Below are 17,545 nucleotides of genomic sequence, written 5' to 3'. Positions count from 1 at the left end.
AGGAGCCTGCCTGTAACGCGAATGCAGTAAGAAGCCAAGGTAAGTTGCTAGCTTGCATTAAACTTATCTTATAAAAAACAATCAATCAATCATAATCACTAGTTAACTACACATGGTTGATGATATTACTAGTTTATCTAGCGTGTCCTGCGTTGCATATAATTGATGCYGTGCGCATTCGCGAAAAAGGTACCTAACCATAAACATCAATGCCTTTCTTAAAATCAATACACATGTATATATTTTTAAACCTGCATATTTAGTTAATATTGCCTGCTAACATMAATGTATGTGTCACTTCTCTTGCAACAGAGTCAGGGTATATGCAGCAGTTTGGGCCGCCTGGCTCGTTGCGAACTGTGTGAAGACTATTTCTTCATAACAAAGACAGCCAACTTCGCCAAACAGGGGGGGGGGATGATTTAACTTCTCTAGGATAGGGGGCAGCATTTTCATGTTTGGATGAAAAGCATACCCAAATTAAACTGCCAGCTACTCATCCCCAGAAGATAAGATATGCATATTATTAGTAGATTTGGATAGAAAACACTCTGAAGTTTCTAAAACTGTTTGAATCATGTCTGTGAGTATAACAGAACTTATTTAGCAGGCGAAACCCCGAGGACAAACCATTCAGATTCTTTTTTTTTGAGGTCACTCTCTTTTCAATGGGTTTTCATTGGGAATCCAGATTTCTAATTGACCTTCTTGCAGTTCCTACCACTTCCACTGGATGTCAACAGTCTTTAGAAATTGGTTGAGGTTTTTTCCTTTGTGTAATGAAGAAGTACGGCCATCCAGAACGAGGGTAACTTGAAGTGTACTGTTAGATAGAGGCGCGTGACCAGAAAGCTAGCTACAGTTTGTTTTAATCCTGTATTGAACACAGATCATCCCGTCTTCAATTTTATCGATTATTTACGTAATACCTAAAGTTGTATTACAAAAGTAGTTTGAAATGTTTTGGAAAAGTTTACAGGTAACTTGAGATAATTTGTAGTCACGTTGCACAAGTTGGAACCTGTGTTTTTCTGGATCAAACGCYCCAAATAAATGGACATTTTGGATATATATCGACGGAATTAATCGAACAAAAGGACCATTTGTGATGTTTATGGGACATATTGGAGTGCCAACAACAGAAGCTCGTCAAAGGTAAGGCATGAATTATATTTTTATTTCTGCGTTTTGTGTTGCGCCTGCAGGGTTGAAATATGCTTCTCTCTCTTTGTTTACTATGGTGCTATCCTCAGATAATAGCATCGTTTGCTTTTGCCGAAAAGCCTATTTGAAATCTGACATGTTGGCTGGATTCACAACAAGTGTAGCTTTAATTTGGTGTATTGCATGTGTGATTCCATGAAAGTTTGATTTTTATAGTAATTTATTTGAATTTGGCGCTCTGCATTTTTACTGGCTTTTGGCCAAGTGGGACGTTAACTTCTCTGGGATATGTGGGACGCTAACAAAACCGCATTTGCGAAAAAAGCACAATCATTGCACGACTGTAACTAACCATAAACATCAATGCCTTTCTTAAAATCAATACACAGAAGTATGTATTTTTAAACATGCATATTTAGCTAAAAGAAATCCAGGTTAGCAGGCAATATTAACCAGGTGAAATTGTGTCACTTCTCTTGCGTTCATTGCACGCAGAGTCAGGGTATATGCAACAGTTTGGGCTGCCTGGCTCGTTGCGAACAAATTTGCCAGAATTTTACGTAATTATGACATAACATTTAAGGTTGTGCAATGTAACAGGAATATTTAGACTTATGGATGCCACCCGTTAGATAAAATACGGAACGGTTCCTATTTCACTGAAAGAATAAATGTTTTGTTTTCGAGATGATCATTTCCGGATTCGACCATATTAATGACCTAAGGCTCGTATTTTGTGTGTTATATGTTTATATTAAGCCTATGATTTTGATAGAGCAGTCTGACTGAGCGATGGTAGGCACAGCAGGTCGTAAGCATTCATTCAAACAGCATTTTCCTGCCTTTTGCAAGAAGCTCTGCTGTTTATGACTTCAAGCCTATCAACTCCCGAGATAAGGCTGGTGTAACCGATGTGAAATGGCTAGCTAGTTAGCAGGGTCACTCGCTCTGAGACTTGGAGTAGTTGTTCCCCTTGCTCTGCATGGGTAACGCTGCTTCGAGGGTGGCTGTTGTCGATGTGTTCCTCGTTCGAGCCCAGGTAGGAGCGAGGAGAGGGACGGAAGCTATACTGTGACACTGGCAATACTAAGTGCCTATAAAGACATCCAATAGTCAAAGGTAAATGAAATACAAATGGTAGAGAGAGAAATAGTCCTATAATTCCTATAATAACTACAACCTAAAACTTCTTACCTGGGAATATTGAAGACTCATGTTAAAGGAACTACCAGCTTTCATAGTTTCTCATGTTCTGAGCAAGGAACTTAAACGTTAGCTTTTTCTTACATGGCACATATTGCACTTTTACTTTCTTCTCCAACACTTTGTTTTTGCATTATTTAAACCAATTGAACATGTTTCATTATTTATTTGAGGCTAAATTGATTTTATTGATGTATTATATTAAGTTAAAATAAGTGTTCATTCAGTATTGTTGTAATTGTCATTATTCCAAATAAATCATTAAAATCGGCCCCGATTAGTCCGGTATCGGCTTTTTTTTGGTCCTCCAATAAATCGGTATCGGCGTTGAAAAAACATAAATCGGTCGACCTCTAGTAGAGACGTCTCAGGCACGATGGGAGTAGAGACACGTCTCAGGCACGATGGGAAGTAGAGACGTCTCAGGCACGATGGGAGTAGAGACGTCTCAGGCTCGATGGGAGTAGAGAACGTCTCAGGCACGATGGGAGTAGAGACGTCTCAGGCAACGATGGGAGTCAGAGACTCTCAGGCCCCGATGGAGTAAGAGACGTCTCAGGCACGATGGGAGTAGAGACGTCTCAGGCACGATGGGAGTAGAGACGTCTCAGGCACGATGGGAGTAGAGACGTCTCAGGCAGGCCAGACACAGAGCTTAGGCAAAACACCCATGGCTGAGAAACAAACTACTGCAGTACASCTSCATTCTCGGAGAGCTCTAGCACGCGACGAGAAAAATTATATATTCTCGGGCCATTTGGCCACCTATCTAATCCACTTTTAACAGTGAAATTAGAAAAATGTGCTTGTGTTTTTAACAAGACATCAGTGGCTCATTACTGTAAAAAACAGCCAGGGGCCAAAGTTGCTGAGTCCCAGGGGTGGAATGGAACTCTACAGGGACAATCAGGGGGGTCATAAAACCCCCTCAGCTGCAGCCTGTGATCTCCCTGCCCTCCCTCCACTTCAATACAACACCTGCACACACCAGCCCCACACCACAGCTGGGGCATGCCATTCCTCACCAGGTCCTGCTCACGCAACRCTCATTTCCTTCACTATCAGTCCAGGGAAGGCTGAATAACTGCTTTGATCAGAGCTCTACTACAATTTATTWTGCACAATGACTGGCGATGGATGCCTCATTGAAATCAGGAAGATCATTAAGTACGACTATTTCAATAGAGAATATCTGCATGATGGTTTCACCTCCTTTAATGTTATTTCAAAGTTAATGCATATTAATGCAGGTGCGATGAACAGATACTGCACATAAATGATGTACTGTTGGCTGAAGATGTGACTGTTCCATGTAGAAAGGTGTAGTCACGGTTCTGTATGGCCTCTGTCCACGGCCTTCTATACAGATAGATAAAGCAGATGAACACATACTCACACTGATCCACATGGTAATGAGATGAGTGTGGAAGGCCTTCAAAATACAAAAAGGGATGGAGGCCCCCAGCCTGACCTTACCACACACACACACACACACACACACACACCACCCAGGGCCAGTTCAGCACCCTCCCTTCGACTCGCTGCGCAACCCCCCCCCCAGCACCCCCTCGTAAATATAAATCGCTGCTCCCTACATTACCATACTCCAATCATCTCACACTTCATTCAGCCGAGCAGGCCATACAGAGCGCCTCGCTCCCTCTCACTTTTAGTGCCCAGTTGGCCCCCTCTCCTTTGCTTAATGGTCTATTTTAATGAAGGGGGGGGGGCTGCACACGTTGCATCAACAGCCCATCAAGTCATCAACCTTGCCTGATGCCGTTTGTGGCCTTGCCTTGTCCACAAAACAAACACAGCTGTAGTCAGTGCTGCTCTAGGTGCGATGTTCAATCTTCCGGGGACACATTAGCTAGGAATTTCTACGTTTGCAGGTTTCATYCCACGTTACCCTGTGAATGGCCTTTTCCTCCTGGCAGGTTTATGGTTTGGGTCAGAGAGAGTTAAGGTCACACAGTGTGTCACCAAGCTGATAAGAGACAGACMATGAGGCATGTAGAAACTACCAGTGAGGTGGCTGATCTGGATGTCAAGATAATGTGGTTGCAACAGCCTATGCAGATGTCAAAACACTGGTTTTCCTGTAGCCACATTGGAGGTGGTAGCGTTCTAATAATCACACACACAGTGACTGAGTACTCACTTGCAGTGTGAAATCTAACAGCATAACAGGGTCAACTCTGTCCTCTAACTGGAGCRCACTGCAATTGAGTAAACATGAAGGCTAAATATATACCATTAGAGGAAGTACAAAAACCAACAAAAAAAGTGCCACACTAGTATTGAGGAAGTTGGCTGCCTTATTCCTCAAGAAGAGTCCCGAGGGRAATGGAAGAGCAATCTAAATGTCTGAGAAGACTCAAATACCACACTGCTGCGGAGAGAAAATGTAAATACATTTCAGACTCCATTTCCAGACTCTGACAACTCTAAAGTGGAGGACAAGAGTATATAAAAGCTGAAGTGTTGTCATTACAACATGTCCCTTCCCGCTGTAGGTCTGGGGCTGGGCCAGGTATGACCATGTGGAGAAAATAGTGTTTATTGCAGAGCAAAAGGTCAGAGTAAAGCACATTAGCCGAGTAGAGTTACTGATCTGACCAATGAGGCTTGGCTAAACTTGGCTCTGGTCAACCGAGTGAGGCTCAAAACTTTTTACGTCTCCAACACGTTCAGATCCCTTTATGGTGATGGGACAAATCTACTCAGCAGTCATACAGACAGAGAGGCCCACACACAGCTCACAGTATCCTGAAAACAGTCTGAGTAAGTGTCTCTAATGGTCATGTCTGGATTCCTTATTCCCTTATGGCCAACACATAGTTAATGGCTTACTAGTAATCACAGTAAAAACAAAGCCATTGGGCATTTCACAGTGAGATTACTGATTAGTCTGCACTCTGTGTCTCGCAGCATAAACAACATTCCTGATGATTAGTAAGAAATACTGTCGGAATACAGGCCCCTAATCACAAATGGATGCCCTGTGAATAGAGGTGGGGTCTTTAAAATTGAGAGGCCTAACATCTGTCAACAGAGAGAAAAGAGACCCACAGGCCAAGCCTGCCCCAGTGCAGGAAGCCAGGCTTCATATCCGACCAAGCTCTTCAATTACTGTCAATATCACACAGGGGAAGGAGGGGTCAGTTGGTGTGGAAGAAGGAGCTACAATCTCTTACCGGGCCCTCCAGATATCCACTACTGTCCCTGGGTGGCTGACTGCTACAGAGGTAACCTAACTACCATATGTGAGGGCCGGTCACCGGTCACACTGGCAGGGCAGGCCGATTAAACTCTCCTTAGATTCCGTCAGAAGGAAGAATTACTGGGTCCCCCTTTCCATTAGGACCAATCAGTCACCCACACGTCAGCCGACAAGCCCACACCACTACCAATTACTGACATTATACACCCACTAAACACAACCTAGGAGTCAGTGGGAGGAAAGGTTTATCGTCTGACCTTCCCATAGCCCAGAATAGAATCTGTTCATGGATGCAATGTAAACAAATTATAAAGAAATCAACTAAAAAGAGAATATTTTCTTGCAACCATTTTGTGTTTGTTTGCTAGCTAGTGATTTCACAATCCTCCCCAGTTATTTTCCCATCATATTTTCCCCAAAGGGATTAAGCAATCTTATTTCATCTCTCTCGCTCTCTCTCTAGTGAGTTCAGAAACCATTGATTGATTTTTSCAACCTTTATTGAGTCTGTCTGAGCTCTAAAAAGGTCTAAGCTGATGTTTACTATGTGGTTCAGATCATTATTTGATAAATCAACATTATTGCCCATGGCATTAGTATAAAATCGACCTTTAAGCAAAAAGGCCTTTTAAAGGAAATTGACTCACAGACACTACATTTCCACAGTAGGCAGCATACAAAACATCTGGAMGGAAACTATTACAGAGAGACATGTCAGAACGATAAAACCCCCGAATAAAAGTTATCACCTTATAATGTCACCGGAATAATTATCTTACACACAGATCTATCCCATGACCAGGTGCATAATGAATGATTTCTAACTGGAAGACGTGATATCCAGTTGCCTAGCAGGATACAGGCTAACCAGGAAGGAAGCTATTAACGTTAAAATGTGAAATGGATGCAAAAAGACAAAGGCAAAAAAACTAAAGTACTTCTACTCATCATGCCCCCGTTGAAGTCTTGGAGCAACCAGAGAATAGTGGCTCACTTACAAACAGGAAATGTTTACATTTATTTTACACCCGCCCACTGGCCCCTCAACAACAAACTATCCCAAGTAGAGCTTAATTATTCATAGACMGTCCTCAAAACGGAAGGAAGGAGAGGAACAGTGAAAACTTAAACCCTGGTGGTGCTGTTCATAGGATCGGAGTCCCATTCCTGTCACTGCCTGTTAGTCTTCCCTCAGCAGCACTGTGCAATTCATAGTTCAAAGTCCCATCTCACCCACGCTCTGATTGCGCGTTCCAGTCAGGAAGCTCCTGTCGGATCATCTGTTCCTGACACAAACACACAGCTCTGCTATGCAAACAATGCCAAAACACAGCGCATTGAGGAGAAGAGAGGGAAGAGTCTGATGGCTAGTTCAAAAAGTTCTGTTAACACCACATGAAATGTACCATGACTTGCCTCTCAGCTGCGACAAAGGAAGACRACCACAGAAATAAGTTTGTGGGATGTTTCATTGAAAAGAAACAGAAAGTATGGAAGACTGTGGTAGTGTTGAGAACACCAACATATCAGAGAGACGGGGGAGGTCATTTTCTGATGAACTCATTTACCACAAACAAAACAGCAGGCTGAGCATATGGCGAACTTTGAAGGCCTCCTCCCCTTAAGTAATGAGATTAAAAGCTGTGTGAAAAGCAGAGAGATGAGTGAAGCTTTCAGGACAATACAGAGATCTCTACAGACACACACAGGTGTGTGATTCAACCATTTCACTACACTCACAATAACATCTGCTAAACACATGTATGTGACCAATAAAATTTGACTTGATTCGTATGGAGGTTGTGGTCAGCCACTCTCAGTAAGAGAGTAACAGAAGAGACATCTTACCCAGAAAGGCAATACTGCAGTCATTCAGGTAACTGTGTTTAGTCTGTTTGGGTGAGTCATTTCTCTGGAATGGATGACCTGAKACTAAACAGTCATAGAGGGGTTTCTATAAGGACCACTGCCTCTGGTACACTAATATTTAGACTAAATCTCCAGAAGAAGCACTGCATTTTACAAGTTATATGGGATATAAATACCATTCAACATTCTCAATATTACTCCTATACATAATATTTTTTTAAAGATACAGTTGAAGTCAGAAGTTTACATACACGTAGGTTGGAGTCATTAAAACTCGTTTTTCAACCACTCCACAAATTTCTTGTTAACAAACTATAGTTCTGGCAAGTCGGTTAGGACATCTACTTTGTGCATGACACAAGTAATGTTTCCAGCAATTGTTTGCAGACAGATTATTTCACTGTATCACAATCCCAGTGTGTCAGAAGTTCACATACACTAAGTTGACTGTGCCTTTTAACAGCTTGGAAAATTCCAGAAAATMATGGCATGGCTTTAGAAACTTCTGATAGGCTAATTGACATCATTTGGGTCAATTGGAGGTGTACCTGTGGATGTATTTCAAGGCCTACCTTCCAACTCAGTGCCTCTTTGCTTGACTCATGGGAAAATCAAAAGAAATCAGCCAAGACCTCAGAAAAAAAATTGTAGACCTCCACAAGTCTGGTTCATCCTTAGGAGCAATTTCCAAACGCCGGAAGGTACCACGTTCATCTGTTCAAACAATAGTACGCAAGTATAAACACCATGGGACCACGCAGCTGTCATACCGCTCAGGAAGGAGAKGCGTTCTGTCTCCTAGAGATGAACGTACTTTGGTGCGAAAAGTTCAATCAATCCCAGAACAGCAGCAAAGGATCTTGTGAAGACGCTGGAGGTAACAGGTACAAAAGTATCTATATCCACAGTAAAACAAGTCCTATATCGACATAACCTGAAAGGCCGCACAGCAAGAAAGAAGCCACTGCTCCAAAACCATCATAAAAAAGCCAGACTACGGTTTGCAACTGCACATGGGGACAAAGATCGTACTTTTTGGAGAAATGTCCTATGGTGATGAAACAAAAATAGAACTGTTTGGCCATAATTACCATCGTTATGTTTGGAGGAAAAGGGGGAGGCTTGCAAGCCAAAGAACACCATGAAACAAAAATAGAACTGTTTGGCCATAATTACCATCGTTATGTTTGGAGGAAAAAGGGGGAGGCTTGCAAGCCGAAGAACACCATCCCAACCGTGAAGCACCGGGGTGGCAGCATCATGTTGTGGGGGTGCTTTGCTGCAGGAGGGACTGGTGCACTTCACAAAATAGATGGCTTCATGAGGAAAGAAAATTATGTGGATATATTGAAGCAACATCTCAAGACATCAGTCAGGAAGTTAAAGCTTGGTCGCAAATGGGTCTTCCAAATGGACAATGACCCCAAGCATTCTTCCAAAGTTGTGGCAAAATGGCTTATGGACAACAAAGTCAAGGAATTGGAGTGGCCATCACAAAGCCCTGACCTCAATCTTATCGAAAATGTGTGGGCAGAACTGAAAGCATGTGCGAGCAAAGAGCCCTACAAACATGACTCAGTTACACCAGCTCTGTCAGGAGGAATGGGCCAAAATTCACCCAACTTATTGTGGGAAGCTTGTGGAAGGCTACCCAAAACATTTGACCCAACAATTTATAGGCAATACTACCAAAAACTGATTGAGTGTATGTAAACTTCTGACCCACTGGGAATAAAAGCTGAAATAAATCACTCTACTATTATTCTGACATTTCACATTCTTAAAATAAAGTGGTGATCCTAACTGACCTAAGACAGGGAATTTTTAATAGGATTAAATGTCAGGAATTGTGAAAAACTGAGTTTAAATGTATTTGGCTAAGTTGTATGTAAACTTCCGACTTCAACTGTAAGTATTTTTCTGCTCTAGTAAAGTGATATAATTCAATTGGATCCGAGTGCCTCGGAGGCTTGGCAACTTCCAAGTGTAATAAATATTTAAGCCAATTTGGGGTCAGGTATTTTGGCACTAACAGGCAATGTGGGAAAAGACGTCTAGATCAGCACTTTCTGCAGTAGATGTTCCCTAATTATTCACTTAGACAAAAAAACACACAGAGACACAAACAAAAGAGGGTGAAGAATCCCCAACAACTCACATTGCCATGGTTGACGAAGCCATGTTTACTGGCAATGCGGTCAGCCTCGTCTGGTCCTCCAGCGATGTGGACGGCCCATGTGTTGGTGTAAACCCTCTGACCAAGGGCCATGCCCAGCCCAGACACCAGCAGGACCAGCAATGGTCCCAGTAGCAGCCGCGACCAAGGGCCCATGGAGGAGGATGGAAGACCCAGAGCCATGGTGTCCTACAACAGCGCAGTCCCTGAGCTCAGCGTCTCTATGATAGGCCGGGGGTGGCCAGGGGACATACAGGGGCGCAGAGAGACGACACAGGAACAGTCACTGCACCGGGATCACATAAGAAGAAAGAGAGCGTTACTAACATGTAGCAGAACTCAGCACAATGAGAAAAACAACTCCTACAACTTCTATTCAGAGCGCTGTAATAGTGAGCTGAAGCAGCATGTATTGTCAGAAGGAAGGCAATCCTGCCAAGGTTTGCTGACTTGTTACATCYCAACCATGACAACAGCATTACAAAAGGAAAGRGGTGTGATGTGAAGATGTCAAAATTTACAATGGAACAATACCAGATTAACAACAGACTTGAGTTAAAGGAGTCCAAGGTCCTTACTTCTCCCTTTCAGTGAAGCTATGACAATTAAACACGTATGGTATTTGGAATTACAAAAAGGCACTTTGAAAGAAAATAATCATTAGTTGAAGGAAACAGATTCCATTCCAATTTCTATAGCATAAAAATGTTGATTGCAAATGCAGACTTTTCAACAGCCTGTTCCCCTGACAAACTAAAAACAAATCCATGACAGTTGAAATATTATTTTCCTCCTAACTTTGCTTCTTGGGTTTTCTCAGCACTGGAGGTGGTGGAGGAGTGGATGTCTCTTACCATGCATTATGCAAAGCTTATGGATCACACATGTACTATTCTACTTCCCCTCTCACTCTCCTTCGGTAAGCCAAGATAGAAGACTTTCGCCCAGCAATGACCAAAAGTCACCCAGCAGTGACTAGTCTAGGTCTTCACCCATGAGAAAACCTTTCCAAGTAAAGAGCATTGTGAACTGGAATCATGAAAACACTGTCCAACCCCATAGAGATCCCTAACCACTAGTTTGAGAGGTGTTCAGAGTGAAACCAATTAAGAAATGTAGCCTGCTGACTTCAGAGAATGTGGTTGAGGCTCCTTTGAGACTTCCATTACTTCTCCAAAAAGCTACAAAGAACACTGGCCCTACCTGTTCCTCAACCTTCCAAGAAGATTTTTCATCGAACAAAACATTTATTTTCCAGCTCGGTCTTTCAAAAGGAAATCGGATGATGTGAGTCACGGAGAGAGTCAGAGAGAGAGAGAGTGATGGGGAGATTTCAGCTGGTCTTCCCTATGAGGATGAGTGTTAGCCATTGGCAGTCAGTTCTGAGACCTCAGCTGGGATGGGGCTCTGGCTGAGGAACCTTGGAGGCTCGTAGGCTCAAGCTCCACACAGGAAATTTGAAAGAAGAAAACATGAAAAAACATGCAAGGCTCGGCTCCCCTTTGAAGCGCTTTTGGCAATTGAAACCCAATACATGCAAATTACAGAGCGTCTGGAAAAAAGACAATGTCTTCAACAAAACAGAGAAATAGTGTTGCTTGGCATGAATATGCTAAATGAGAAGCTGGCTGAAAAATCCTGGAGGATTCAACCCATTAAAGCTTAAAATAGCAGGCAGAGGTAGAAAGAAGCATGGCACAGTTAAAATCTCTTCAATACTGATCTAGCTATAGACCTACTGGCCGTTAGTTACAAATAACTACTCTCCAAATAAAACTACTTCTGACTGCGCCTTTCAGACAATTTATAGGGATGAGGAAAAATCCCTACMGACTCATACACTTACTCATAACTAAATGTTTAAGTTTGTACTGTAGTATCCTAATTCCATCACAAATATCATTACATAAAATAAACCAACGCTTCTTTGTGCCCAAAGATTTATGATCCACTTAGAGAATTATTTGCAATGCTAAAGACACAATGCAGAGGTCTAGATTAAGCATTGGTTTAAAACCTGCTAAACCACATGGTCATGGTGACCATTAGCTTCTGGCAAAACAACTTGTTTTTCAAGCTCAGAGACCAAAACATTCCAGTCTAAAAGGCWACAAACAAGACAAAACACTTATCTGAATGAACATTTGATGCATTCCAGGTTATTTCATTCAATGAAAACATTTCAAAGAACTAGTTGAAATACTACTAGTCCCTCGGGTTTGTGAAATCCATTGACAGAGTGGCCGTCAAATCCCTGTCCAGTGCTCCAGGCAGCGTGTTCTGTTACAGCTGTTCCAATAGACCCGACAAAACATACCCACCTAACAAGCAGCAACATTTCCACTTTATGTACTGCCTTGTTCTGCTGTTGTTCTGGCTGGCAACATCATTGTATTTTATTTTAGAGGGGGTGATGAATTTTTTCATCACTGAACAATTCAAAAACAGCTCTACAAAAAGTACCAGTATGAAAATACTCAGGTGGATCAACTTCAGCTTTCAGAACGGATGTATTATTCTGACAGAACACTTGGCCAAAGCCACCAAATACAATGCAATTTTAACTTTAACTATAACTGACAAAGTACCACACTGTTACAATAGCAGGAATATGCCCAGATTGACAGCTCAAGAAACAAGGAAAAAGAAACTGACATTCCAATTATTCCACAATGATGATTGACATTACTAGTTTCACAGAAAAGGTTCRGAGAAAAKAAATGCCTGGCAAAAAAATGAAAAAGCCTTAGCTCAGAAATGAGAAACATTTAAGCCACACGAAAGCCATTATATCACGCTCATACACACTATTTGGCCCATTGTTCCCTAAACCTCAGTGCATGTGGAACCCTGCAGGGAAGAAGAGCTGCGGTGCTGCCACAACTATGAGAGGAGAGGAGTTTGCTCTGCCAACTGKAGCCAGTGCTATCAGAGCAGCAAACACAAAGTTAGACAGTCTGTAAAGTCAGACCGTTCCTCTGAGATGAGCACGAATCAGTCTGATTCTCTATGGTTCATTTATTTATTCGGGCACACCAAAGCTTCTTTGTGCCCAAAGATGTAGGATACACTTAGAGAATTACTGGCAATGCTAAAGACAATGCAGAGGTCCAGATTAAGCATTGGCTTAAAACCTGCTAAACCACATGGTCAGAGTGATAATTAGCTTCTGGCAAAACAACTTGTTTGTCGAGCCCAGAGACCAAAACATTACAGTTTAAGAGGCTGCAAACAAGACAAAATACTTATGAATAAAATGTTGATTAAACTCACTGGGTTCTCTCTAAATTCCCTAAAGAAAACTACAGTCTTTAGAGCATAACACTTTCAAGGGYAAAAAAGCTGTAAGATATGCAGCTCACCTTTGAGCTTCAGACTAWTGTMGTTGTTGTGATTCTGATGCAGTCCGATCTGATGCGGAGGCAGCACACACAGACAGAGGTGTGCACCTTCCCCAAGCCTCCCTTTAACGGTCACAGACATGCATGGCTCAAAGTACACCCGCCCCTAGTGACCTCATCTGGGCACTCAACTGTTCAGCCYGAGTTTAATGTCAGTATAAAACCATATACCGTGGAATAACAAAAGCTCAACTACTTTACTGCTCGCGGGAGAAAGTGGGAAACCAGACATTTTTCTGCCAGTTCTCATAAGTGTTAGCAGAGTAAATAATACCATACATCAAAGTTTGGCAGCAACTATTATAAAGCTGCACAAGCGATAACAGATAGATGTGAATCAAAATCAGCAAGTAGTCATACATTTCACAACTCTGCTTGAAATTATCTAAAAGGGTCACCAAAGGCCAAATGGAAAACACATTACATCCTAGGGTGATAATTTCACCAAGTGTAAGTCAAAATGCAGATGGGGATGGTGATTGCCCTTAACAGGAGATAACATTGGCAAACCACAGAGCAGTGKCCAAGGTTAGAATCCTTCAGCATTTTCCTCTGCCAGAGGTGTCAGGTCTCCCTACTAGCAATCAAAACATGGCCACTGGCTCAGGAGTTGAGGAATGGRTAAAAAGTCAACAAATCTCAAACAGGAACAAACTTTCAGAGTCCAGTGGTTATTTGCACAATTTGCATTTTCCCCAAAGGCAAATTGGAACTCAGGGAGAGGACAGCCAAGCTCTGACACACACTAACCCAGAAACATGATAGGGGCACTTAAAGGGTGCTAATCACTTAATATGTGATGAAGACAATACATTTGGATCACAATCCACAAAGAGTATCCAGGTCCTAAGGTTAACATTTACAGCATACTACAATATCCTGTCTTCTTGTCTTGAGCTCCTCTAACACGCCACTGTATGTTGCTTGCAGATAATTAATATGCTCTGTCATAAGGAAAGTGTTTAATTACCATGAACAATGCCTTTATCATATAGAGTAACAAGGCTACAGTAGTAGCGTTTTCTCCACTGAATAGACACTTCTTCKAATCATGTATGTCCCCCAAGCAAGCTACAATTCAAATTAAAAAAATATTTCAAGAGGCCTTTCTTAAAATTGGGAGCAAAACATTGAATATCTCCTCTTTTGACAGTCATACCAGTGAGTCAACATGCCCAGTTAGGCTATACAACTTCTGCTCGTAGCTCAAAAAGTTACCCAACGTTTCACTAAACCATTCGAGTTTCATTATATTATATTGTATGACAACAATTATGGTTCATATCAGAAATGGCTRATTATTGCAACAAAAAAACAGTAACTTACCACAAATGTCCTTGACAACTGCAAACGGTTTGGCGAAAAACTTCGAATACAATAAATTCCTGAATCGTCTCCCGCTGGTATTTCAGTAAAGTAACACTGTATTGCGTTATCAGCAACAACTACTTGATACAARGTAGCCTACTGCGATTCTGCGGCGCTCAGAGCACGCGCTCTTTCACCCAATTTCTCCCCTGTGTCTAATCCCAGCCTTCTGTTTCTCTGATCGTTCCGATTTGGACGGTAATCGGAATATAATTTCAAATAAACCCACTCCACAGAACAACAACAACCGGGATCGACGGCGTCAAGTTTCAGCTAACGTTACCGCCAGGCTCGTAATGCCCTTCTAGCCGACACAGTTACAGCCCGAGTGTCTCTGTAGATAGGGACAAGGCAATACCGATGACAGGCAAAGCACACTCCTCACACTAACCAACTAGTCTGGCCTCTTCCAGGAACGAAGGCACACCAGTACAAAACTCCCCATGAGCGCCTCAATTATCGGGAAACTTTCCAATGCCTTGGGAGGGTTTATTCTGTAAATTTACCAGTTCCCGTTTACATTATGCATGATCCCCTGTCTTCTTTGATATACTAATTAATCGAATATACTCTTACAACTACCATACTACATTGCTAATGGTTACAAAATAAATAAAAAATAATATGAACCCTCTCAAAACAGCTGAGGGGTCCACCTTACGTAGCCCCTCAGGAAATACGTCATGGCGAACGAGGGCAAGGGGAAAATGCACAGGATTTGGACACACCTACTGCTCAAGAGTAATATACACAGTAGTATATCGCCATCTGCTGGAATAATCTATAACATTTTTTGTTATATAATAATATATATATATATAATATATAATAATTACAATTTAGCAAACAAAAACTGGAGTGATAGATGTGCAGAAGATGAATGTGGAAGTAGAGATACTGGGGTGCAAAGGAGAAAAAAAAGACAATATGGGGATGAGGTAGTTGGATGGGCTATTTACAGATGGGATATGTACAGGTGCAATGATCTGTAAGCTGCTCTGATGCTTAAAGTTAGTGAGGGAGATATGAGTCTCCAGCTTCAGTGATTTTTGCAATTGTTCCAGTCATTGGCAGCAGAGAACTGGAAGGAAAGGCAGCCAAAGGGGGAGTTGGCTTTCGGGGTGACCAGTGTTATATACCTGCTGGAGCGTGTGCTACGGTTGGGTGTTGCTATGGTGACCAGTGAGCTGAGATAAGGCGGGGCTTTACTTAGCAAAGACATATAGATGACCTGGAGCCAGTGGGTTTGGCGACTAATATGAAACGAGGGCCAGCCAACGAGAGCATACAGGTCGCAGTGGTGGGTAGTATATGGGGCTTTGGTGACGAAACGGATGGCACTGTGATAGACTGCATCCAATTTGCTGAGTAGAGTGTTGGAGGCTATTTTGTAAATGACATCGCCGAAGTCAAGGATCGGTAAGATAGTCAGTTTTACCAGGGTATGTTTGGCAGCATGAGTGATGGATGTTTTGTTCCGAAATAGGATATTGTCTGCAGTGGTCAGAATAGTTTTTTAGGGGGGTGGACCAGATGTTTTCATTTAGATGAACATCAGATATGCATCATAATATAGCAATATAGTCTATATGCATTACATTATGATAACACACCTTTATTCATTAGGGTTTAGGTTTTAAATAGTAGGGCCCTCACTCACAGCCCTAAAACAAGCAGTGATGTGCACCACTACAAATTCGTTTTCAAAAGCTCTGAGCTGAGGAGTCTTTCAATAAGAACTCAAACAAAGCAAACCCTTTCCACCCCAGCCCACTGCTACCCACCTGGCTCTGTTGGAGTATATTGGTGCTCACTGCCATTTAATGGCTGCAAAGGGATGGAGCGTGTAATCATGCACACGCTGTTGAATAGCCTACCGCGTGGCGTTCAGGTCGCACCATTGGCGCAAACTGTAGCCTAATTATGCCTGTTTACTCAGCCAATCAACGACATTATTATACTTTTCAATCTGGTCACTTTCCTTGGCTTGTCTGATCCAAGGCTAAAMACAATTGCAACCCTGTTAGTAAATAGATTGAAAATTAATTTTAAAAAGTGTACTAATCTTCCACCGAACATTGGTCAGTGGTCGACTAAAATAAAAGTTTAGCTAAAACGTTTAGGAATAATACCTCCATCTTGCGGCTAGTTGGACTACTGGCAGTGGTTACGTTCAGCGCGCCCCCTGGTCTWCAACAGTTGTGCTCTAGAATGTTAAATGAAATATGTTTTACATTTCTTTTTTTTTCTTTTTTTATTATGAAAACAAATACAAAAAAAAACTGAAATATACAAACAAGAGTACATAAACCTAACAGATCCATTTTCAATTTGTTAAATACTTTCATGGTGCAWATTGCRTTTTTGTTTTTACATTTACTGATAATTTCAAAAWAATATTTCAATTCTATCTTAAATAATGTGAAGAGGGGTTTGTTCTCTGCCCACTTCATTTCATGGACAAATAATCTTCCATGAAAGATAAACAAATTAACAATGAAAGTTAAATCAGGGTCCATATCATTTGGTTCAAAATAAAARATAATATCAGAGTCTTTCAAATTAACATTAATAGTTGTTTCTTTTAAAATAYAATCGTCTAACTCACTCCAAAATCTTCTGACATAAGAGCAGTCCCAAAATAAATGGTCAAGAGTCTCTGGGTCACAATCACAAAATACACATTTGTTATCAATAGCTATTTTAAATGTGTGTATAATAAAGGTCTTTACGGGGTAGATTCTATGAATGAGTTTGTATGATACTTCTTTCACCTTATTAGATATACAATATWTASCAGATAACAACGAAACTTTGTTCCAGTTCACTTGTCCTAGGGCTGCATTCCAGTACATTTTAGCAGAGGGAATAGTAACATATTGACATAGTTTCCTTATATACATGTTATTACATTTATAGTTTAAAATGTCAATTCCTTCTAATTGTATTGAGGCTACAAAATCCTCAACAGTTGCACTTGGAGTATTGTTATATTCTCCTAAAAGAAGAATAGCACCTTTAGGGACAGCTCTAATAACAATTTGATACTCCTCGGGAGTGAATGTAACATTGTGTGTTCTAATAAATTCTGGAATATCATATAGTTGTCCATCACTATTCAATACTTGTTTAACCCAAATA

The 17,545-nt window shown here is 41.5% G+C and overlaps 1 protein-coding gene across 1 annotated transcript in view; it reads right to left on the bottom strand.

Moving 5' to 3' along the window:
- LOC111974070 (furin-like) overlaps positions 1-13,089 on the bottom strand; it is a 97,418-nt gene extending 84,329 nt beyond the window's left edge. The window contains 2 exon segments of the mRNA XM_070447320.1: positions 9,618-9,921; positions 12,998-13,089. Of these exon segments, the coding sequence (XP_070303421.1) occupies positions 9,618-9,818 (201 nt within the window). The 5' untranslated portion in view covers positions 9,819-9,921; positions 12,998-13,089.
- Between the last annotated feature and the right edge of the window lie 4,456 nt (positions 13,090-17,545).

This window comes from Salvelinus sp. IW2-2015, linkage group LG15, assembly GCF_002910315.2.
Source record: "Salvelinus sp. IW2-2015 linkage group LG15, ASM291031v2, whole genome shotgun sequence".
Classification (NCBI taxonomy): Eukaryota; Metazoa; Chordata; class Actinopteri; order Salmoniformes; family Salmonidae; genus Salvelinus; species Salvelinus sp. IW2-2015.
Note: the sequence above shows the minus strand (reverse complement) of the source record. Positions and strands in the feature narration are given on the sequence as shown.